Genomic DNA, 24,319 nt, shown 5'->3' with positions numbered 1-24,319 from the left:
AAACTTCTGTAATTTTACTGGACCAGCTTATTTTAATACAAAAAACTCCAAAATGTTCATGTATGCATCCTGTCAAATTTATACCGGGAATTTGTAATTTTAAATATTCCCGCTGAACATTTTTCAAATTTTTATTTTTTTATATTTTGGTCAGCGCTGGTTGTAAGACTAATATGCCCTCATATATCTCTTTTAATTCCATTTTTTTTAAAGATGGTCCAAAAAAATCCGATTTGGAGAAATGAAGTCGAACTGAAAGATACATAGAGCCCATTCAATTGATAATGAAAAGTTTCAATCATCAAGCGAAAGCGTCGGCTTTCAATTCAAAGGAAACGACGGCAAAACGGAAACAAAATAGAAGAATTGATATGTGAGTATGCGCAGTGAATGTTCTGCGTTTCAGAACTATAGAACCACTCATTTTTTCTGAGTTTCCAGAGATATGTCAGAAGTCGGAAGAATTGAAGTATATCGTGTAGGACATAACAACTATCTTCGTTTAAAAGACTGGTCATTTAAATTTTATTGTTGTGTTCAGGTGCGGAACATTCAAAAAACAAAAACAGGAAGTGGGTTATATCTATGGTATAACCGCAAGGGTGACGTAGGACTATCGTTGATTTAGAGATCATTTGTATGAAGTTGAATCTGAATTCATTCTGAATGAATGAATATTTGGAGAACTTCGAAAACGAGAGCGTTACGTTGGAGGCACAAGGTTTTATGCATCCAATATTGGATACGGAAATATCCTACTGATGGGGAAGAATAATCTTCAGAAGCTATCCTGTTGATTGCGATTGATTGAAAAATCACAAAACCTAATGTATTTGGTCACAGTGTTACATGGATAGAAAACAATAAAATAAACTCTTTCATATGAATGTAATTTTAAATTTCCAGAGGAACTGGCAGATTATTTTCAGTAACGATTAGATATTTCCACATTTTCCTCGATACTGGAAGGTTAATGCTAACTCGATAACCATCTGTTAATAGCACTTGATTGAAACATATTTGGTCACAGTGTTACATGGATAGAAAACATTCAAATAAACTCTTTCACATGAATGTATTTTTAAATTCCTAGAGGAACTGACAGATTATTTTCCGGATCTTTCTCGATCCAAACGGAAAGAATTCCGTGCGTGTATGTGTGTGTATGTAGCGGCTGCTTCGAGATCTTCCCGGGGAACCGTTTGTAGCATCACTCTCCTCCTGATGGATTCCCTTCTGGCCTAAGGTGCACAAACAGGCTCTTGGTGACACCGTTCATCCGCGCTTTCATGATAAATGAAGAGCTTCACCACAACAGCGACAACATGCTCCAATCGCTGTTCAATTAGAACTGAGTGGATTTCCGAGCGGCGCTCGCTTATATACCGATTGGTGATTTCAATAGCCTATTTTGAAAGCAAATTTAAGACTATTGAAACAAGTTTTTGGATCAGAAAGTAACAAGTATAGAACGCGTAGACATTTTATCTTTCGAATGAAGTGTTTATCATACCATTTCGTTCAGTTGTTTAGGAGCTATTAACACTCAAAATCTCGGTCTCCGGCGTAACGCTTTCGTTTTCGAAACTTTGATTTTACACCCCGGTATAGAAATGAAAGACGTATTCCTACGTCAAAAAATCCAGTATTTCATAACTATAGAACCAGATGGAACAACTCCCCCACCTTTACGAAATAAACGTCAATTTCATATGAAGCACAATAAGTTTCTAGTTCGTAGGTCATTTTTAGTTCTCAATCAGTTCAAATACCGCATTCGGGGTGGTTTTGATCAAGCTGCGCCATGTTGTAGTGTGTATCTCTTCCTACGCAGAGGATACTGCTCGTTTAGGCTCTTCAAATTACTCATACTGCTTGTAAGCTGCATCTATTATTCGTACGATCACTCCTCATAAGTTATTGATAAGATTATGATCTGGTAAACGAGCTGACCAGTCCAGATTCTGAAGTCCCTATTTAATAAACCATTCCTTGAGTTTCCGGATGTTACGAATTGATGCCAAATTACACAATTATCACGGTGTTTTTGATCCAAAAACTGAAGTAAACGGTTCTGAAGTACTTCATTGCACATTGGTGTTGATGAAAAGCTATCTGAACCAGGCCATTTTGAAAATACTTTCCTCAAACCATCAAACTGCCGCATGCAAAGTTGCGCGTTGAAAAATTACATGACACAATCCGTAAGTCTTTCCAGTATGAAGAAATTCTATTCAAGTTGGATTTCTTTCTATCAAAGAAGTTCTCCTGATACAGGTCGGACTCGATTATGTATAGTCGACCATTTTTTTTCAACAATTATTTTCACATCCTATACATAATCGAATCTCAAGAAAACAAATTTTTCATTAATCTATGAATGTTAAACATTAATAGAAAAATAGCTTTTTTGTTATTCGATTATGTATTGGATTCGAAAATTAACGTTGACAGTGAAATTGCGATTATATATAATCGAGTCCGACGTGTACAGTGAAACCCATGAGATTAGCTTCTACATTAGTTTTTGGACCCGTAGCTTTGAAGATGAGATTTTTATGGTTTGGGGAGAATTTTCTCAAAAAGGTCTGGTTTAGGTAGCTTACCATCAACAAGAATGAACAGTCAGAGAGTGCAAAGAAGTACTTCAGAATAATTTTCTGCTGTTTTTACTTCAAACAAAATTTGATAATTGGGTAATTTGGCTTTAATTCATAAAATATGGAAAGTCAAGGCATGGTTTATTGAACAGGGGCTTCAGATTCTGGACGATTCTGGACTGGGCAGCTTGTTTACCAGATCAAAACCGTATCAATAACTTATGAGGAGTGATTGTACGAATAGTAGATGCAGCTTACAAGCTGTATGAGTGGTTTGAAGAGCTTAAACGAGCAGTATCCTCTGCGTAGAACGAGATATACACTACAACATGCCGTAGCTTGCTCAGAACCACCCTTAATGGGTCATTTGAACAGATTGAGAACTAAAGATGACCTACAAATTAGAAACTTATTGTAATTCATGTGAAATTGACGTAAATTTTGTAAAGTAATGAGAATTTTTCCATCTTGTTCTATAGTTATGAAACACTGGATTTTGACGTAGGACTACGTCTTTCATTTCTATACTGGGGTGTAAGTTCAAGGTTTCGAAAACGAAAGCGTTACGCTGGAGAACGAGATTTCGAGTGTTAATAGCTCCTAAACATTTGAAGGAAATGGTATGATAAACACTTCATTCGAGAGGTAAAATGGCTACGTGTTATATGCTTGTTACTTTTTGATCCAAAAACTTTTTTCAATAACCCTAAAATTGCTTTCAAAACTGGCTATTGAAATCACACCAATCGGTATATAAGCGAGTGCCGTTCGGAAATCTACTCAGTTATGATTGCGCAACGATTGAGGTACGATCGCTGGAATGGATGGATAATTCCCTAACACCGACTCCAATACCATGGAGCCTGGAGAAATCGACATCACAAAATAGATGCAAGCTGCGAGTACTTTTGTATTCGCTTGCGTTTCTGCAAATCGGAATGTTTCCCTAACACAGACTCCAAAACAATGGAGCCTGGGGAAATCGGCATAACAAATTAGATGCAAGCAACGGGAACTTTTGTACTCGTTTGCGTTTCTGGAAATCGGAATGTTTCTCTAACACAGACTTCAGAAGCATGAAGCCTGGGGAAATCGACATTGCAAAATAGATGCAAGCTGCGAGTACTTCTGTACTTGCTCGCGTTTCTGCAAATCGGAATGTTTCCTCAACACAGAATTCAAAACCATCGAGCCTGAGGAAATCGCCATTGAAAATTAGATGCAAGCAGCGGGTACTTTTGTACTCGTTTGCGTTTTTGCAACTTGGAATGTTTCCCTAAGACAGATTTCCAAAACATGGAGCCTGGGGAAATTGGCATTGCAAAATAGATGCAAACTACGGGTACTTTTATGCTCGCTTGCATTTTTGCAAACCGGAATGTGTTTTCCCAATACAGATTCTGAAACCAAGAAAATCGGCATTGTAAATACATTCAAGTCGGCAATAGACGGCGCCAGTGGTTGTGTGGTTAGCGTAACAGCCTCACAATCCGATCGGCCCGGGTTCAATCCCAGCTGGCGTCGTTGGGATTTTCTGAGGCGAAAAATCTCTGGTTACGTCTTCCTTCGGAGGGGAAGTAAAAGAAGTTGGCCCGGCTCATGAGTTGTTGAGTCTGATAGGTAGGAACAGGTGGAGTCGCCTCCCTGATGTCGGTGATTGGCACTGAAGTGGCGGAAATAGGCCGACGAAAAATAAGCGAAGATAAAAAAAAAAAAAAAGTCGGCAATACTTTCATACCTCTATGCATTTTTACACTCTGGAATTCGTTTTGCTGACACGGTCTACAAAAGCGGGTTCAAATGCAACGCTTTGGCTCGATTATTCTAGACTGCATTGGAAGATATCTCTTCATGTCGCCAGCTCACTGAACTTCTACACATACCGCAAAAGGCAAAATGTAGTTACATATTTGCTGCGTTAACTACTACCATAATGCATGAATTGATTGGAATTGAGATTTGTTTGCAATTGAATTCGTAAATAGTTTCATTCGTCCACTAGTTTAATCAATAATTTAATCAATGCACACAAAAGCTCTGCGCAACGCAGATATCGTACACAATTTGGATCATTCGAGGTGGGATTATTGCTAATTGAGGAAATACAATTGATTACTAAGCCAACGGCAGTCCTTGCGGTTATACCATAGGTATAACCCATCCATAGTTTTTTTTTGTTTTTTGATTGTTTCGCGCTTGAACACAACAATAAAGATCAAATGGCCAGTCTTTTAAATGAAGATAGTTGTTATGTCCTACACTATATACTCCAATTCATCCAACTTCTTACATATCTCTGGAAACTCAGAAAAAATGAGTGGTTCTATAGTTGTGAAACGCAGTGTATACACAATCGAAATTGGAATTTGTTGAAGAGAAGAAGTAAAAAAGTCAATCTCATGTTTTAGTTTCGGAATTGCCTAGCCCTGTTGGCAGTGGTCTTGATGTCAATTTTGAGCGCGATCTGTCATTTAATTTTTTAAGTTTTTTTACTGCATCATTAAGTACAACTTTTTTTTTGCTCGACGATTTTTTATATGATCCATTCGGATTTCTTTCCGCAGGGCACGAATGTGATTACACAAGTGCCGTACTCTGTAGATACGGTACCGTGTGACTTTTCCCAACTTCTGAAGCTCAAATTACGTTGGACCCGGTTTGGCAGTATTGAAGGCAGTGTTCTAGTCTAGAAATTTGAAAAAAAAAATTTCCTTCATATTTCTGTAGTTTAGGCATTCTAGAATATACCCTAGAAAGGACTTATCGAAAATCTCATTATTTACCGAGTTAGAGCTGTTTTTGTGATGCGGTATCTAACCTGGTATGGCCATAGCAATGAACTTCAAAAACGTTTTTTCGAAACTAGTTTTTTCAAACTGGCGTACACGATATCTCAAGTTCTACTGAACCGATTTATGTCGAAATTTTTTGTTATCAATACCTTCAAACATTCACGTTTTCTTACTATGAGCAAGTTCATGGGTCCAATCGCATAACTGTTCATTGATTGATCTTCTATTCGACCCCGTTAAATGTACCTTTTACTATGATTCCTAGTATTTCTAACAAAACTCATCATTATAATATCAGATTATTTTCAGACACAATTCTCGTTCAAGATTTTTTAACCACCTGTAAATAACATGTTTCTCCGTTACATGGAATGAATGTTTTATACCGAAAATATGATAGAATAAAGACAGCCCTAAATCGGACAATTCCTTCGAGTTCTGCTCTTATCAGCACATCCGGCGGTCCTTTTTTTTTGTATAGATAGAAGAAGATATAGGAGTGCGTTTTATCACATAAAAATCCGTTTCCAGTTTCGAACAAAGATCAATTTCGCTACCGCAAACATCAAATGGACTAACATCACTTGTCACTATGTAATTGTAGAACATATGGTAATTCAATTTTCCGAATTTTCATTTTTTCCTTCAGAGTTTTCCGAAAATTTTCAATTGTCATGTTCGGTTGGAATATTTTTGGTTGAAATATGTGTTTCATTTATCATATGCCTAATTTGGTTCCATTTGCTTGATTAGTTCTCGAGTTATGCAGAAATTTGTGTTTCATTCGTATGGCAACCCCCTCCTAGAGAGGGGGGTGGAGAGTCTAACCACCATAGAAACATTTATTGTACCCTCAAACCTCAATATGCCTAATTTGGTTTCATTTGCTTGATTAATTCCCGAGTGATGTAGAACTTTGTGTTTAATTTGTATTGCAGCCCTCCCCCTTAAAGAGGGGAAGGGGTCTCAAACTATCACGAAAACCTTCCCCGGCCCCAAAATCCCTACATACCAATTTTCATGTTGATCGGTTCAGTAGTTTCCGAGTCCATTCACGGACCTGATTTTTTACCCAACGGACCGTCCAATTTGTCGGCGGCTGTTTTTTGAGGTTTGCGGAATGACCAGAAACCCAACAGACGATCGGAACTAGCTGAAAATTATAGTAGGAAGGTATTCATGGGTACACTCTTGGGTTGCAGCCATATGAGCAAAATCTTCTACTGCTTCTTTTGGAGGACAGAGCATTGCAGTGGAAGAGGAAAGCTGGGTTCGAAAATTCCACATCCAATTCCATCGATATTAACTGAACCATCTGTATAGAGCTGGCGTCGATTTGAAAGTGGGTTGCTTGTTCACTTTCAAGAAGTGAAATGTAACGGATGGATCTATTTGTGATGATGAATGACCACTATGGGAAAATATTTATTAGACTGCTTCTTTGTTTGTTGTTCCCTCAGATAAACCGATGCCTGTTTGTAGCTACGGTTGTTCTCGCAATGATACTTGATACTTCTTTTAGACGGCGAAACTTGAAGAACAAGTATTGAACCAATCAAAACGTGGGATTAAGCACGTTAGGATAATGCTTAATATTTCACAATCATTAAATAGATTATTCAAAAAAATATATACATCTTGTTAAGGTCAACTATACATTCCGTCCCCTAAATAATTTGCTCTCGCTTACAAATCGATCGCGCAGATAAAAATCTCTAAACCTAATTTGCATATAGCACAAAGCAGAAAATAGGTTTCTAATCCCTATTGTCTCTAAGCCGATAGACGGATGGATAAAATAGGATGCTACGATAGCTTCAGCCTCACTAGCCACATACAGATCAGCGACTACGCTTCGTACATTATATCGTGGAGAAAATAGAATATCGAGCTGAGTAATTTGTATAGTTTCCTTTCGACTACTTATTCGCGCCAATAGTGTCCCGTCCACAATCCGGAGAACCAGCTAACTCATATAGTCTCCTACACATCTATTCCATGCCAAACCGATATAGAGGTTCTAGGATTTTCGTGAAAAGTGGTACCGTTCTGAATCATATTTCGGACAACATCATATTTCGGATACTTTGTTCTAATATCTTGAAATGCTTAATGCACTGCTGATATAAATATAAAAATAATATCACAATTGCTTATTTAGAGTGATCCCTTGGTTTCACTATCACTTCGTTTGAGAATAACATTTGAATTATCACATAGTAGGAAAAAAATCAACAGCACCACTCATTATCGTTTGTGTTTGACGTTTGTTTTGCGTGAGCACGTAGAATTTACCCGTTCATAAATATATAAATTTCTCCCGTGTTTCATCAGTTCCCATCATCGTTAACAGTTTACTGTGATTGCTTGGTAAGTGTTTCGCAGTTGACTAAAGGGTGTGTCACATCAAATTGCATCACGGAAAAAACGCTGTAGAAATTCGCCCAGTAGACCGATCCTTTTGAAAATTTTAGACAGTGAAATAAAAACTATTAAACAACTTTTGGCATTTTCTTTTTATTCATACTTCGAGCCCAAGCCCGTATGCTCGCACCTTCCTCTTTACCCCGTCCATAAGGTTCTGTACAACGTCAGGTTGTAGTTTTTTTTTGAACAGAAATCCATTTTCGCTTGAAGTCCGGCGCGTTGGGCGGGTTCATTTCCTTTGGCACGAAGGTGACCCCGTTGGCTTCGTACCACTCCAACACGTCCTTTGAATAGTGGCACGAAGCGAGATCCGGCCAGAAGATGGTCGGGTCCTCGTGCTGATTCAATAGTGGTAGTAAGCGCTTCTGTAGGCACTCCTTAAGGTAAACCTGCCCGTTTACCGTGCCGGTCATCACGAAGGGGGCGCTCCGCTTTCCGCAAGAGCAGATCGCTTGCCACACCATGTACTTTTTGGCAAACTTGGATAGTTTCTGCTTGCGAATCTCCTCCATAACGCTGAATTGTCCTCTGCGGAGAAGAACAACAGGCCCGGCAGCTGATGAAAGTCTGCTTTGACGTAGGTTTCGTCGTCCATTACCAGGCAATGAGGCTTCGTCAGCATTTCGGTGTACAGCTTCCGGGCTCGCGTCTTCCCCACCATGTTTTGCCTTTCGTCGCGGTTAGGAGCCTTCTGAACCTTGTATGTACGCAAGCCCTCCCGCTGCTTGGTCCGCTGGGCGAATGAACTTGACAAATTCAGGTTATTGGCGACATCCCGGACCGAACTTCTCGGATCACGTCTAAACTGCTTAACTACGCGCTTGTGTTCTTTTTCACTGACGGAGCATCCATTTTTTCCGTTCTTCACCTTCCGGTCGATGGTTAGGTTCTCGAAGTATCGTTTTAGTACTCTGCTGACCGTGGATTGGACGATTCCCAGCATCTTACCGATATCCCGATGTGACAACTCCGGATTCTCGAAATGAGTGCACAGGATTAATTCACGACGCTCTTTTTCGTTCGACGACATTTTTCTAAATTTACGAAAAATTGACAGTGAAGCATGGCGAACGTGATCTATACACTCTTATCTGATTATAAGCGAAAGCTGAAGATATAATTCCTAAAAATTAAATTTCTACAGCGTTTTTTCCGTGATGCAATTTGATGTGATACAACCTTTATGAAATATAATCAAGTGTAATGTAATTTTCGTCCATAAAATTACAAAATAAAGTGTCCGAAATTTGAATTCAATCTGTCCGAAAATTGATTTAGTGTCCGAAGTTTGAAAAGCATTTTATTCGATGATTTTCTTATGTTTTGATGATGATGATGATGGTCCCGCCTCCTTCCCCTACAGAGGTTTGAGCAAGACGAGTTATCTAAAAGATAATTTATTTATTTTTTCTCAACATTGAAATCAGTATAGCAAACACAAAAAAACGCACTGATTTTATTCACAGATATAAGTTCAAAAAAATTGCAATGTCAAAAGACATGCCAATACTCAGTCATGTCCGCCACAGAGCCGATACGGTCCCGACGAGGCCCTTGCAGCCAAGTGGTCCACCAGAGCACAAGTCCAACCGCCAGCCTTGTTTTGGATTGACTATGAATATCCTCATTCAGAGAAATCGAGAAAATTTCCTTTACGAAAAATTCCTAGATCGGCACTTAAAAATCTTTCAATTTAATATCCAAAATATCTGCGCCACGCGCGTGACGCTCAAACTTTTGTAGACTACTTTTATTTTTTTTTCAACTAATACAACTATAAAAACAACAAAATAAAAATAAAAATAGTCCATCATCACCAGATCATGACAGACATAATAGAGATCAACACAAGTTAAAAAAAAAGATAATTTAAAAAAAATAGTCTACATAACATAATCCGTTAAAAAACTTCGTCAGGTTAATTCAAAATATTAAAACAAACTACAAAAAATTGTCCACATTAATCATCCGTTAGTATAAAATTTCGTCAATAAAAATCTTCGTCATAAAATTAAAAAAAAAATCGTTCGACTGTTAATTAAAGACAGCTTTCACGTGTGAAATACAGTACCTCTTAAATTCTATAAGTGTTGTTGCGCATTTAATATTCTTGGCATCGAATTGAAAACATTTATTCCTTTGAAGTACAACGAATTTTGTGAAGCACATGACAAGAAATTAGGTGTTCTTAATTCATTCGCGTTTCTAGTGTTATATCTATGGAAATCACTTCCTCTTTCAACTCGATCACACAAATATCGAGGCAGCAAACCGTTAACTACTTTAAAAATGAACACCATAGTTAAATAGACAATTCTTTGCTCCACGGATAACCATTTTAGAGCGTCCAGCATCAAAGATGAGGAAGTGAATCTATTACATTTTAGGATCAACCGCATTATTTTATTCTGCAAACGTTGTAATCTCGATATTTGTGTATCATTGGCTAAAAACAATATGGAAGAACAAAAGTCTAAATGAGGAGAGATGATTGATTTGTATAGCTGTATTTTGCTGCAAAAAGTTAAATCGTTCTTCAATCGGCATAAGATTCCATACTTCTTGGCAATTTTCTTGATAACATTGTTAATGTGAGTATTGAACTTGAGTTTGTCATCAATAATCACGCCAAGATATTTAATCTCCCGAACGCGATCAATGGTCTCATCATCAATTACAATTGAGACGTTTTCATTAGAACGATTTCGCGAGATTACCATAAATTTAGTTTTATTTATATTCAACTTCAATTGCTTATACTTCAACCATCTACTTAAAGAATGCAAATCTCCATTCAAATGTAAAACGACCTGATTCAAATCATTATTTAGCTGCAATGAATAACACAGTATCATCTGCAAAAAGGTTAATATCACAAAATCGTAAAACTCGTCCCATGTCGTTGATGTACATAATAAATAAAAGGGGCCCTAATACACTTCCCTGAGGTACTCCAAGATTATTCCCTACGGGGCTGGAAATTGAATCATTAAAAATAGTCCGTTGAGTTCTGTCATACAAATAACTTTCAAACCATTTATATGCAGTACTCGTAATTCCAAAGCGCTTAATCGTATTCAACAACAAGGGCCTAGAAATTGTCTCGAAAGCGCGTTTTAGATCCAAGAAAACAGCAATTATGGTATCTTTACATTCTAATTTCTCTTTCCATTTTGCTAACACCAAGTTCAATGCGGTTTCACAGGAATGTCCTTCCCGATATCCCGATTGTTCTGGTATTAGCAAAGCGTTGAGATTTGAATATTGCAACAGCTGGCCTTTCACAACTAATGCTAATATTTTCTCTAATGTGTGCACCATGTTGATGGGACGAAACTCTTCGGCTTTAATCGTTCAGTCAAATAGGTACCAAAGTAGAAAGCTGAAAAGCATATTGATCTAATTTATTAAAAATATCAACCAACCTGTGCATAAAGTTTAGATCTGTTTTCTGCATCAAGGTACACTTGAACCTTCAGTTGCGGCGAAAAATCTAAAAGCTACCATCCCGAGAACCAATCCTTAAACAACAAGCATCTGTCGTCCTAGGTTTTATGCGTGTGAAACCCGTGAGGTTCGATAATTGCTTCTCTCATGTTATCAAAATGAACTGAAATGGAAGATAATCATGAGGACAACAGCTTCAAATTTTATCTCGAGTTGTTATTTAACGTTATGCGCTTCTCATCAGCACAGTTCATAAAATCAAATCAGCGACCCGAACTCAAAATCACCCGACCTATAATCAAACCTTCGCCAAACTTGGACACAGCACGAGGCCGTAAAACATTTCAAATGTCTTTCCGAGCAATTGACACACACCACGTGCAATTTATTTCCGCAACATGGGACCTAAAAATTTCATCTCTCGCGCGCACACATGACAAACAGTGTTGGCATACATTCGACAAAATTATGTTTCGCGGAAAGCAGCGCAATTGTCGTTGCTGTGCCGACGCCTGTGCCTGGTGATATGTATTTGCGGTGTGGCACCGAGAGCAATGATGAGCAATCAAGCTCCGGGGAGCCTCCCATTTTTTGGGGGCGCGTGTGAGGCGGATGCTGCGAGGACAAATAGTCGCAGAGAGCGTTAAAAGCCGTCACGCAATCGCTGTCCTGGGACCTATCGGGGTGACGTTTGTTTACTGCTGCTGCTACCCGGTAGACCTTGTACCGTTGTTTTATATTTTATCGGTGGTGAGTCTTGTTCTGGCTTTTGTGGCTCAGCCAGATGGTATCCCGGGTTGAGGGGTTGGGGGAGTTGCGGAAAAAACACAACAACTGAAAACAGCTCCAGGCTGGAAATCTGTGATTACTGTTTACCCTGTTATATTGTACAATCCAATTATTTCAATAATTGGGTTCGAGTTGTGGATGTGGATGCGTGGAGTTAATTGTTTGTGATATGGGAACAACGGTTTGGTTCTGTGCTAATGTAAAGCGGGGCTGTGTTTGATTTCTTTCCAGAATGCCGCCAGGAGGTGACGTTACGGCTGACAGATATCAGCGTGCCGGAAATCGTTGACTATCGCAGCACTGTTACGCTTTCGTGCTCGTACGATCTGGGTCCCCACCAGCTGAACTCGGTCAAGTGGTACAAGGGGAATCAGGAATTTTACAGGTAACGGCACGATGAGTTATACCAAGCGTGGTTCTACGATTATCAACCCCTTTTCCATAGATACGCACCGATGCTGAATCCAAAAACCAAAAACTTTCCGGTGAAAGGTGTCGTGATCGCAAATGAAAACATTTGCAACCAGTACCTGTGCCAGATACGATTGACTAATTTGGAACGAAGTTCCAGCGGAGAGTATCGATGCGAGATCTCGGGCGATGCGCCCAAATTTGCCATCGCCAATGGCAGCGGTAACATGACAGTCGAAGTGTTACCCCAGCATGATCCAATCATCAGCGGGCTCGCGGCCATTTATTATCCCGGCGAGGCCATCGAGATCAACTGTACCTCGGACATGTCCAGTTTGATGACGCGGTTGTACTTTTTCGTTAATGAGAAGACGGTAAGTTACATCACATGTTGAAAACCAAGCAAACAACTGCATTATTTTGCATCAGATTCCCATCGAGTACCTGCAGCCTCTGCAGGAAACAACCCTGGACAGTGACAGCTTCATGCTGCGATATCGTACCCTGGAGATGCACCTTCCGGTGGATCGGCTGTTCCCCAAGGGGGTGGATCGAACCATTCTGCATATCAAATGCATCGCAGCGATCGATTCGGTCCCGACGGGCGGACGCGAGACTACCGCAATTGTCGCCGTCCAGAGCCATCGCTGGTCGTGGATCATCAGCGGAATTAACAGTGGGAGCAACAGTCTCCGTGTCAGCCTCCTACAGCAACCTTGGAGGGCGTTCGGTAAGTACACAAACTCCAGCTGACAAATTCCATCAACTATAGCCCTCTCCAAAGCATCGCATGCAACAACATAACAAACGAACATAAATCAAACACCCCCGCCCACATCTCTCTCTCTGTTTCAATATCCCCTTCAACGGATTACGGATGATCGGCAATATGGAGAGCAACCGATAAAAAGCTGGAAATCAGTGTTTTCCTTCCCGCACTCGAACGCGACACAAAGTCGTAAATTTTGCCTTTCATTATCGACATCTCAACATCAATCAGCTGGAAATTGTTCAGCTGATGCCGGCCCAGAGTAAGTGAGAGTGAATGAGTGACAGATATCGCGACGCGGTGGAAGGTGGCGAAGGCGAAGGAGTGTTTGACGTTTACTTGGTGTCGGAGTTGGGCTGATTCAAATTGGAAAAATCCTTTCCTGCCGCAGAGGCGGGGGAGAAAAAGTTCGAGAAGACGGAAGCTCTTTAGCCGAGGCGCTGTGTTAAATGACGATACCACACTGAAGTGTCATTTGGAATTACGGGCGAAATTTAGGGCATGTCGAGTGCCTTAAAAATGCAGTTATATTTCAGAACGTGAGCTTGGCAGTTTTCAGGATGTAGATGATGCCTGACAACGAATTCACCAGACTGAGTTCCTGTCGACTCTTGGAGTCAAGTCACAGCCATACTAGGTCGATTGTTGATTCCTACCTTACCGATTTTACCCACCATGTTCACTTATTTCATCAATTAGCCCAACAGTAACAATGTCTCGGGCTGAATACAAATCAATCGATATCGCACCCGCTAGGTATTTGGCGAGTAACTGTGTATTATTTCATAAAGCCAAATTGTTGTACACTGCGTTTCACAACTATAGAAACACTCATTTTTTTCTGGGTTTCCAGAGATATGTGAGCGGTCGGTTTAATTGAAGTATATCGTGTAAAATACAATAACTATCTTCATTTAAAAGACTGGCCATTTCAACTTTAAGGTTGTGTTCAGGCGCGAAACATTCAAAAAACTAAAATTCCAGTGGTTTATAACTATAGAACCAGATGGAAAAACTGTCACTCCTTTACAAAATTAACGTCAATTAAACATGAATTACGATGAGTTTCTAATTCGTAGGTCATCTTTAGCTCTCAATCAGATTAAATATACCATTCGGGGTGGTTACGACCATGCTGCGCCATGTTGTAGTGTGTATTTCGTTCTACGCAGAGGATACTGCTCGTTTGAGCTCATCAAATCACTCATACTGCTTGTAAGCTGCATCTACTAATCGCCCGATCACTCCTCATAAGTTCTTGAAAGGGTTTTGATTTGGTAAATAAGCTGACCAGTCCATAATCTGAAGCCACTATTCATTAAACCATGCCATGACCTTCGGGATTTGTCAATTGATGCCAAAATACCCAATTATCACTTGTTTTTTTATGCAAAAACAGCAGCAAATGATTCTGAAGTACTCCGTTGCACTTCTAACTGTTCATTCGTGTTGATGGTAAGCTAACCAAACCAGACCTTTTTGAGACAATTCTCCCCAAACCATAAAAATCCCATTTTCAAAGCTGCGAGTCCAAAAACTAATGCGGAAGCTAATCCCATGTATTTTTTCATGTGTGAAGGAATATTTTCGTAATGTTTTTGAATTGACAATAATTATCGCAGTGGCCCTTTTTTCAGTTCACTCTCTTAAGCCCAATTTGTATTTTAGGTGGTTTTTTTAATCTTTGCAGTTTATTTTGATTTTTTGTCTTTCGGCCAACTGTATTTTTGCAGATTTCTGGGTTTTTCCTTTTTTTGGGTTTGTTATATTGGAGATTACATATTTTACACATTTGTTTTTTTTTTCATTTTTCTTTGCTTGTATTTTCGGCTTGAATGTGTTTTTTTCCAATATATACGGAATTTTGTATTTTTAGCTTTCTGGCACTTTTTGAATTCTTGAAACTCTCTTCTTTTTTGGCATTATTAGATTCCGGCTTTTAGGTTTTTTAGTTTTCTTAGATTTCAGGTTTTTTGGAATCTTGGCCTTTCTTGTGTTTTAAGATTGTTTTTTTGTTTAGATTTTTTTTTTTGAGTTTTAGGCTCCAATGGGTTTTATATTGGTTTTTTTTTAATTTTTGTCTTCATATTCTTTGCTTTTTCAAATTTAATTTTTTTGATTTTTGTATTTTGGAATTTTGACATTTTCGTCATTTTTGACTTCATTCAATTACAGGTCGGACTCGATTATAAACATATTTGATTATATATGATACGATTATACACAATTTTGGACTCGATTATATACTGTTTGAAAACAAATATTTTTTTTATATTTCAAATATGACTTATTTCAAGAAAAATTGTAATATTTCAACGTCAAGGTGAAATTTAATTAAATATTATAAGAACAGTGGAACAATGGTATCTCCGTGATTGTTTGAATATTTTTCAAAATTTCGTGATTTTTGGATATTTTGATTGAATTTTCACCAGGAATTGTTAATAACGATACTGCAGCAAAATTAAGAAAAATAGAAGTAGGGACCCGTGTGTGCACCCGTGGCCGAGTGGTTAGCGTCATAACTAACATGCCGGGTGTTCGGGTTCGATTCCCGTTCTGGTCGGGGGAATTTTTCGTCAAAGAAATTTCCTCCGACTTGCACTGTGATCACGCGTATTCTAGAGCTTGCCACTCAGAATGCATTCAAGGCGTGTTATTTGGCATAGAAATCTTAACTAAGTACTAATAAAAATGACGCAAGTAATACTACGTTGAGACGGCGAAGTTCCTCTAGGAACGTTAGTGCCATTGAAGAAGAAGAAGAAGTTGGGTGTCAAGGAACAAATTGTACAGCGGTAAGACAGATTTAATTTAGTTGATAGAAACAATCAAGTTTGTTACGAATTTTTGGGATAAAATTAATAATAACACCTTCAAAAACACTATATTTTGAGTTTTTTTAACTTTCAAAATGTTAGTTAAATCCACTAATTTAGATGTTTTACAACTTTATCCTGTACAGGCATACCTTTTTTTGTGCGGGGGATAGGAACCGCACAAAAAAAACGTGCAAAACTTCACCACCAGCTTTAAAAAATCGTGTCCGGTACACATTTTGAAAAAACTTTTTTTGTGCGGTAGATAGGGACCGCATACAAAAAAAAATCCCCCAAGAAAATAACTCAAATTCACGCCGTTCACCGTTCAATTTCGTTTTGTTTCCATGCTTCGCGATGGGACAGTTTGCCTTTTCGGTTGCGCGTGGCTGTTTTGTGCTTTTAGCTGCATGTCGAAACGTGTTGCTGTTAGAAATCATGTCATGCAAAAACTTTGAAAAACTTGGAGCATTTGATTGGAGTAGGTGAATGATTTCAGAAGTGGATAATTGAGACGCAAATATGCTTTTTTCGCTCTGAAATGCATATAAACCATCGAAAAAAACTGAACAGACGATAACTTCATCAAATATGCTTCTTTTCATATACTGCATAAAAAAAAACGCACAAAAAAAAACCGCACAAAAAAAATCGCAGGTTTTACTGTACTGTCATTGTTTAAATTTGATCATGTAGAAGGATTTTTTCGTCAAATACGATTGTCTATCAGCTCCTGAGAGATTCCGGATAACTTTACTTTTATATGAGAAGGGTGTTTTCTGACTTTAAGGGGATGAATCAAAAATTAATTTGAATTATATTCAAACAACGAAAAATGTATGTATATAAAACGAATGAAGAAAAAAAATCAACGCATATCGATGGAATGTGTATCGTTTTGAAGCTACATGCTTTCAGGTATTAGAATATTTTACGTACACTTTTTTATCTTGGTGTGCGAAGGTGTAGTGGGCAACAATATCGGGAAGAAATGAAAAATCGATTTTTCTTTGTTTTTTCAAGAATATTCTGGAGTAACACAATTTTTTGCTAACCAACTCAACAGCAAATCCGATTAACCTTATCAACCAGCTTTCATTTGGTTCCAAGAACGTTCCCGTACGATCTTCCCCCACAGAGATACGGGGGTCGTTCAAAAATAAGTTTCAGTGCTTCGGAAATCGCGGAAAAATAAAGTTTGTACAAAAAAAGGTGATTTTCGTAATCTACGTTTTATTTTCTATTTTTCTACATAATCACCGTAACGTTCGAGGCATTTTTCATAGCTTGGGACGAGTTTTTCTATTCCGAGCGCGAAGTGCGTAGCGTCCAACTTTTTTAAGTACGATGTAACTGCGTCACGAATTTCTTCAGTGTTATCGAATCGTTGACCGCCGAACGCTCGTTTCATCAGTCCTATATGTTATTCATATATTATTGGTATTAGCATGTTTACACAAAACTTCCGTAGAAATGGGTATACCACATAGAGAATTTCGATATTTCAACACTTTTGAAGAAAATAAACTTCAATATATATTTACCTCGATCAATGGATAGAAGTCATTACAAGAAATAAAATAAAAATGCAACCTTATTTTTTTTCCTTATTTTCCTTATTAAATTCGAAATGCGTCAAAATGACGCGTCCCGTAAACCTAGTGTTAAAGTGCTGTCGCCGGTCACTGAAATCTATGCGCACATAACCACTGTGGTGTGGCCGGCAGTTAGCCGCTAATTTTCGTACGTAACCACTGTGGTTTCGCCGGACGCCAAAATGTTAGAAAAAATACTACTTTGAGACAAATGAATTTCAATTTAATTTTTTTTGTGTATTTTTTATTTGTTTGATCATTTTTCGTCCACAATTTTGTAGGTCTTATAGTTTTTGAGTTATATTTTTGGTAAAAAGAAAAAAAATAATTACACAAATTTCTAACTAAAAAATCAACCAAATTTTGTTCACAGAATGCAATGTAAGAAATTGTTAAATTTTCATTGAAAAATGTCAAAATGTTTTTTTTGCTTTCCTGGATCTTTGGCTCTGATTTCGACTTAATTTTCTTTTTTGGATTTTTGGCTTTTATAATTTTTTTTATTTAGGCGTTTTTATTTGAATTTTTGGTTTTTTTCTGGATATTTATCGTTTTCGTTTTGGTCTTGGATTCTTTTATTTTTATTTTTTTGTATTTTGGGCATTTTTTTTGTTGACTTTGGCAGATTTTTTAAGTCTTTGTCTTTGTATTTTTGTATTTTTGTATTGTTATTAAATCTACAGAATCTACAGAAAGCTCAATATAGTTCAGTTTTCGATTTGGGGTTGAGCGAAGGGTTCAAGTAATAAAACTATAGAAGATTTTAAGACACGACTGCTTCGTTGGCGTAGTGTTGCGAATTTATTTCATCCAATTTGCTTCGGGGATATTATGCACTGATCATTTATTGTGTCTTGATAAATCAAAACTGTGCCTCACGGCTACGTTTGATGTTCACTATAAAGGGTGTGTCACATCAAATTGCATCACGGAAAAAACGCTGTAGAAATTTAATTTTTAGGAATTATATCTTCAGCTTTCGCTTATAATCAGATAAGAGATGTATAGATCACGTTGGCCATGCTTCACTGTCAATTTTTCGTAAATTTGGAAAAATGTCGTCGAACGAAAAAGAGCGTCGTGAATTAATCCTGTGCACTCATTTCGAGAATCCGGAGTTGTCACATCGGGACATCGGTAAGATGCTGGGAATCGTCCAATCCACGGTCAGCAGAGTACTAAAACGATACTTCGAGAACCTAACCATCGACCGGAAGGTGGATGCTCCGTCAGTGAAAAAGATCACAAGCGCGTAGTTAAGCAGTTTAGACGTGATCCGAGAAGTTCGGTCCGGGATGTCGCCAATAAGCTGAATTTGTCAAGTTCATTCGTCCAGCGGACCAAGCAGCGGGAGGGCCTGCGTACATACAAGGTTCAGAAGGCTCCTAACCGCGACGAAAGGCAAAACATGGTGGGGAAGACGCGAGCCCGGAAGCTGTACACCGAAATGCTGACGAAGCCGCATTGCCTGGTAATGGACGACGAAACCTACGTCAAAGCGGACTTTCGGACGCTTCGTGCCACTATTCAAAGGACGTGTTGGAACGGTACGAAGCCAACGGGGTCACCTTCGTGCCAAAGGAAATGAACCCGCCCAACGCGCCGGAGCTTCGCCCAATAGAGAAATATTGGGCGATTATGAAGCAGGTCCTCCGGAAGAACCCAAAAGTTGTCAAATCGGAGGTGGACTTCAAGAGAAAATGGATTTCTGTTCAAAAAAAAACAACAACCTGACGTTGTACAGAACCTTATGGACGGGGTAAAGAGGAAGGTGCGAGCATACGGGCTTGGGCTCGAAGTATGAATAAAAAGAAAATGCCAAAAGTTGTTTAATAGTTTTTACTGTCTAAAATTTTCAAAAGGATCGGTCTACTGGGCGAATTTCTACAGCGTTTTTTCCGTGATGCAATTTGATGTGACACACCCTTCAATGTTGCATTCAGATCATATTTTCAATTCCCGGGTAAGATCTTGGAGTTCAATTGTTGATTCCTGATTTTAAATTTTCGTTTTTGGACCTCCCTCCGAATACACGTGATGATGTAAAGCATTTTATGTTTCAAATGTTTTGTTAATGTTTGATAATGTGTCGCGAAATCTAAAATCTGTGTTGTATTATCTGTTCACTATTTCCCTGACTGTCATTTAAATCCGTCTGGAAGTTCTGTACCGTTTCTCCTTTATATTGACAGTGAATGTTGAACGAAAAACCAAAAATTCAGTATCGCATATCAAAATCTCTATTTTCCGGTGTGCTGCTCACTTATTTGCTGGTTTATCCAACTTATATTTAGATTTTTTGCAGCAAATAATCCCATTTCATTACATTTGAGCTTCAATTACCAATCATAATCAGAGCTTCTTCGAGCGTTCACATCCGAATAACCAGAGTCCTGAAACAATTTCCATGCGTTGAAAATCCCTCTGAAAGCATTCGGATCCATTAAATTCAGAGCCCAGGCTTCGGGTGCTTCCAAGTAGACGCGCTATGGCAAGTGAAACACCCAAAAAAAACTTGCCGAAAAAAAATAACCGTAGAGTAAACGGACAAGCGGGAAAAAAAGTTTAACGAGACTTCTGGTAACCAGAAATAATGAACCATCCGCAGGGCCCTAAGATAAAATCATTCGTTTTTTAGTACGTAGGGTTGCAAACTGGCAAGTGGGAAGGAAAATACTTGTAAAAGGTGTGGCAAAGCGATGGAAGAAGAAACAAAAAAAGGATACCATCATAAGCGAAAGCACATCATTGGGGTTTATACAAAATTTATAATATCGATGCGGCGAATTCTCAGAGTTTTTTTTAGCTTCTCGCATTTCGTTGGCCCTACTCTAACTGGTTTTCTGTCGGACATTTCTGCGGCGTCGTAAAGTTAAAACGAAGGGAGCAAAGTATTGTTGAAGAAAAGGCCAGGCCCAGACCTGCCCGGAGTAGAGTGAGAATGAATGTGGCGGTTCGGGCCTGCCACAGGATGTATGTGTGCAGGCGCTGTTCGTCAGGGGATAAAGTGTGAAATTTGGTGTCTAGCACCCAAAATGCGGACGCATGTCTACATCTGTCAGGCGACTGAACAAGAATACAGCAGCAGCAGCAATGCGCGGAAAGATCTCCGCAGCGAAAATGAAAATTGTGTCTTGTATGATTGCATGTTATGTTATGTATTCTGGCGTGTGACATTATTCGCTAGGTTTAGTGGGCAGATGAGATGATGAGTGCAGAGAACGTGGGGATTCTGTCGAGTGGTCGCAATTTCAAATACCAGCTTGTTAGACTGCGTGGTGTTTGGAAACATCTGAGAATGTGGAAATGGTGTCAACACTCCTAACATGTTTTCGGAGTTTTTGGTGATAATGTTTTCACACAGGTCAGTCAACTGATCTGTACAACTTTCTGCAATATTTTCCATGTTCTTAAATATTTATTCATTTAGTTATTTATTTGCTCATAATAATTGTGGCGTAGGACAACGTTTTCTCTAATGTTACAAAGTGTATTCATTTAGAATATATCATCCAATTAAAACTAGACTAAAATAGCTCCTGAAGGTCCCAAACAGTGTTGCCACACGTACAGATTTATCTGGAATGGTACAGATTTTTTCGTTATTTTTGAAACAAATTCTGTACGGTACAGAGTACAGATTTTCGTCAAAAAGTACAGATTGGTACAGATTTTTTCCACGTGTAAAATTTCTTACATATGAACAAAGCAACACAGAGGTACATGACGACTTTTACGCTGCAGCATCGCTTGGTACTGCTGATCATAAAAGCATTTACAATGCAATGATTTTTTTTAAATAGAACCATCTGTTTTATTTTTATTATTAGGCTCATCTAGCAATTCGGCTGTAACAGATCCGAATTTATCGTGTACATTTTTCTCATGTTGTATATTACGCAGTAGCCATTTAGGAGTTACAATATTCCTAACTCATCGATACACATTTTTATCTATTACACAGTAGCCTTTTAGGTGTAAGAGTATTCCTATTCGATCGATGCACAACACATGCCGCTTTTTCGGCGTAAGAATAGTCCTATTGTTCGAATGTTCACTGTTGGACAAAGCGGGACTGTTGATATGAGGCTTCCATTGTTGTGTTCATAAATAGCACCAATTACCGATGCAGCAGATCGATCGTATGTGGAGTGAGAGGCAGGGATCACCATCACATTGATGTATGGACGTAGTAGCTAGTATAACACACAGAGATGGTCAGTTGAGGGCCCTGAGTTATAAGCTCATGATTGTTCGCTTAGTAGCGGACACGCAACCAATTAGGCTACGAAGACTCTCTAATGCAATGATTGATCAGTTTCATGGGGTCTTCGTAGCCCGATTGGTTGCGTGTCCGCTACTAAGCGAACAATAATGACTGAGCAGTTTCATAAGGACCAAATTCCTTACAAGAATTCTCTGAAAGTATTCGCGTCGGACGGTGCGACGTATGTTTTGCCCCACATCAACAGATTGAATCTTTGTTCCAGGCTGAAAAACCTGAATTCACGATGCTACATAAAGAGCTGAAAGATTTTTATTTGATCATTTTCACTAATATCTACGAGGAATCTTACGATGTTTAAATGTCCAATGCTATTAAATATGAAGAGTCATGGTAAGAGAGACAAGAATTTTTGGTTGGAATAGCAGCAAAAGAAATTATCAGAGCAACGGACATCGAAAAGCAAATCATTTCAAAGTATAATTGTCGCAGTTTTTTCGTGGAGCTGATCAAACAAACGAGAAAAAGATACGATTTTGATGATCCACGTTTCCACGCTTCCACGATGGGAATATACAAGATCTGGGGAATGAACTCCGTATCCTATAGGTAAAATTACACCGTAAGGAAATAAAAGTTTCAGAGGACGAGCATGTGCATGATTGGTGGTCAAAAATTGGATGCCATAAAAGAATTGACGGTTTGCTCACATTTTCGGCGCTACGATGTCATGTTTGTAACGTTCTCACTAAGCCTCACTCCTCGGCAACTGTCGTTTTTCATGCTAATAAAATAGTTTATTAACACCTCTGGTACAGATTTGAATGTGGCAACACTGGAAGAGACCACTACCCAGATTTCGACTGAATCCCTGACTAATAGCATGGTTGGATTTCATGGGATTATTGTCAGTGTAGGATGAAAATCAGTTGTTGAGTTTCTAATAATAATTTTCAATAAATTTATTTCATTAAATAATTGCTTGACGGTACCAGATGCCCTAGAAAATACTATTTTTGTTGGCTTCAATTTTTTTGTGAATTTCTAGCTGAGAATAAAAAAAATGCCTTTAATGTTTGAATGGAGATGTGAAACACTTATATAGAACAAGTAATAAATTTGGAAAAAATCATTCGATTTTTCAAAGACCGATTCTTTGGTACCGATTTAATCAGTGAGTCGATCCCTACACCATTTAGAAAATCGATCCGCAAAGATCGCCCAGTCCTAGTTAGGATAAGAAAGTTGTTGAGATAACTCTTCCCCGATAGATGTGCTCTTCTTCCGATGTATGGGTGACTTGTTGGAAATTTCTATTTAAAACTATTCATAATTTTTTAAAGATTTTTTAAGAAATACGTTTTTGGGAAAAATGCATTTCAATTTGATTTTTTGTTCTATAGTGTTTATATATAAAACAAGGGTTCTCCCACGTACGTATAACTCATCATCACAGGAGAAAAGCTGATAGAATTTGAGTCGCCTATACATCGTTGAGTTTGTCTCTACTCAAATTGGAATGATAGAATACTTTGGAAAATGTTACAGATAAATAGAAAAATTTGAAAAATCTACTACGCATGTTTCGTAGTGAAAATCATTCGTCAGATAAATTTTATAGATCTGAACGATAACATACAAACATTCTTAAACTATATACGTTTTTTTCACCAACCACAATATTCTCTAGAAATAATTTATATGGCAGAACAACGTTTGGCGAGTCAGCTAGTTTTTATGAAAATTTAAACAATTTCTATAAAATTGGGTTATATTACATTGGTGAGTTTTTTCTTCTTCATTGCATCCATACATGACACAGGAGGCATCCCGTCTAGGATAACAGAGAGCGGTTTTCATCATATCCCGTTTCACTTCGGTATCTGATACGCACCTTTCAACGACTGTTTACCATCCTTCTGTCATCATCACTCGGAAAACACTGGTGGTGAACAAATAATAACCAACAACCAAACAAAACGGCCCTTTTCAGGGCCACCAAATCATTATCAAAGAGTTTAACGATGTAATTCTTCAAACATATCCAAAATCAACAGATAGCTTAACGGAATCCTATGTCAACTATGTGGTCGTGTCTTGGAAACAACCCTCTTGTTACTTTTTTTTCATTATAACAATTTCAAAAAAAAAAAGGGTATGTTTTTATGAAGCGATTTCCTACATTTCATGCTTTGATCAACATTTTGTAGGTATTATATTTTTTGAGTTATAAGTTTTTGTAAAAAAATAAGACAAAACATGTCATTTTCATTTTTGTTCATTTTTGAAGGTTTCAAGTATGCGAAGTTGCCTTAATGACCAATGTCTATATACCCACAACGGGTTGTGTCCCATTCACCCGAAACACGTATACTCGAAACACATTTACCCGAATGTAACACATACCAAGACTTTCACCCGAATGTAACAAATAACCGAATGCAA

At 38.3% G+C, this 24,319-nt stretch overlaps 1 protein-coding gene across 1 annotated transcript in view; it reads left to right on the top strand.

Moving 5' to 3' along the window:
* The window catches only part of LOC129762994 (uncharacterized), a 140,385-nt gene that overhangs the window by 95,534 nt on the left and 20,532 nt on the right, over positions 1-24,319 (top strand). Inside the window, exons 2-4 of the mRNA XM_055761666.1 lie at positions 12,287-12,440; positions 12,501-12,840; positions 12,896-13,196. Of these exons, the coding sequence (XP_055617641.1) occupies positions 12,287-12,440; positions 12,501-12,840; positions 12,896-13,196 (795 nt within the window). The remainder of the gene's footprint in view (positions 1-12,286; positions 12,441-12,500; positions 12,841-12,895; positions 13,197-24,319) is intronic.

Source organism: Toxorhynchites rutilus, chromosome 1 (assembly GCF_029784135.1).
Source record: "Toxorhynchites rutilus septentrionalis strain SRP chromosome 1, ASM2978413v1, whole genome shotgun sequence".
NCBI classification, from domain to species: domain Eukaryota; kingdom Metazoa; phylum Arthropoda; class Insecta; order Diptera; family Culicidae; genus Toxorhynchites; species Toxorhynchites rutilus.
The sequence above is the reverse complement of the archived record's forward strand: the minus strand, read 5'-3'. Positions and strand labels throughout refer to the sequence as shown.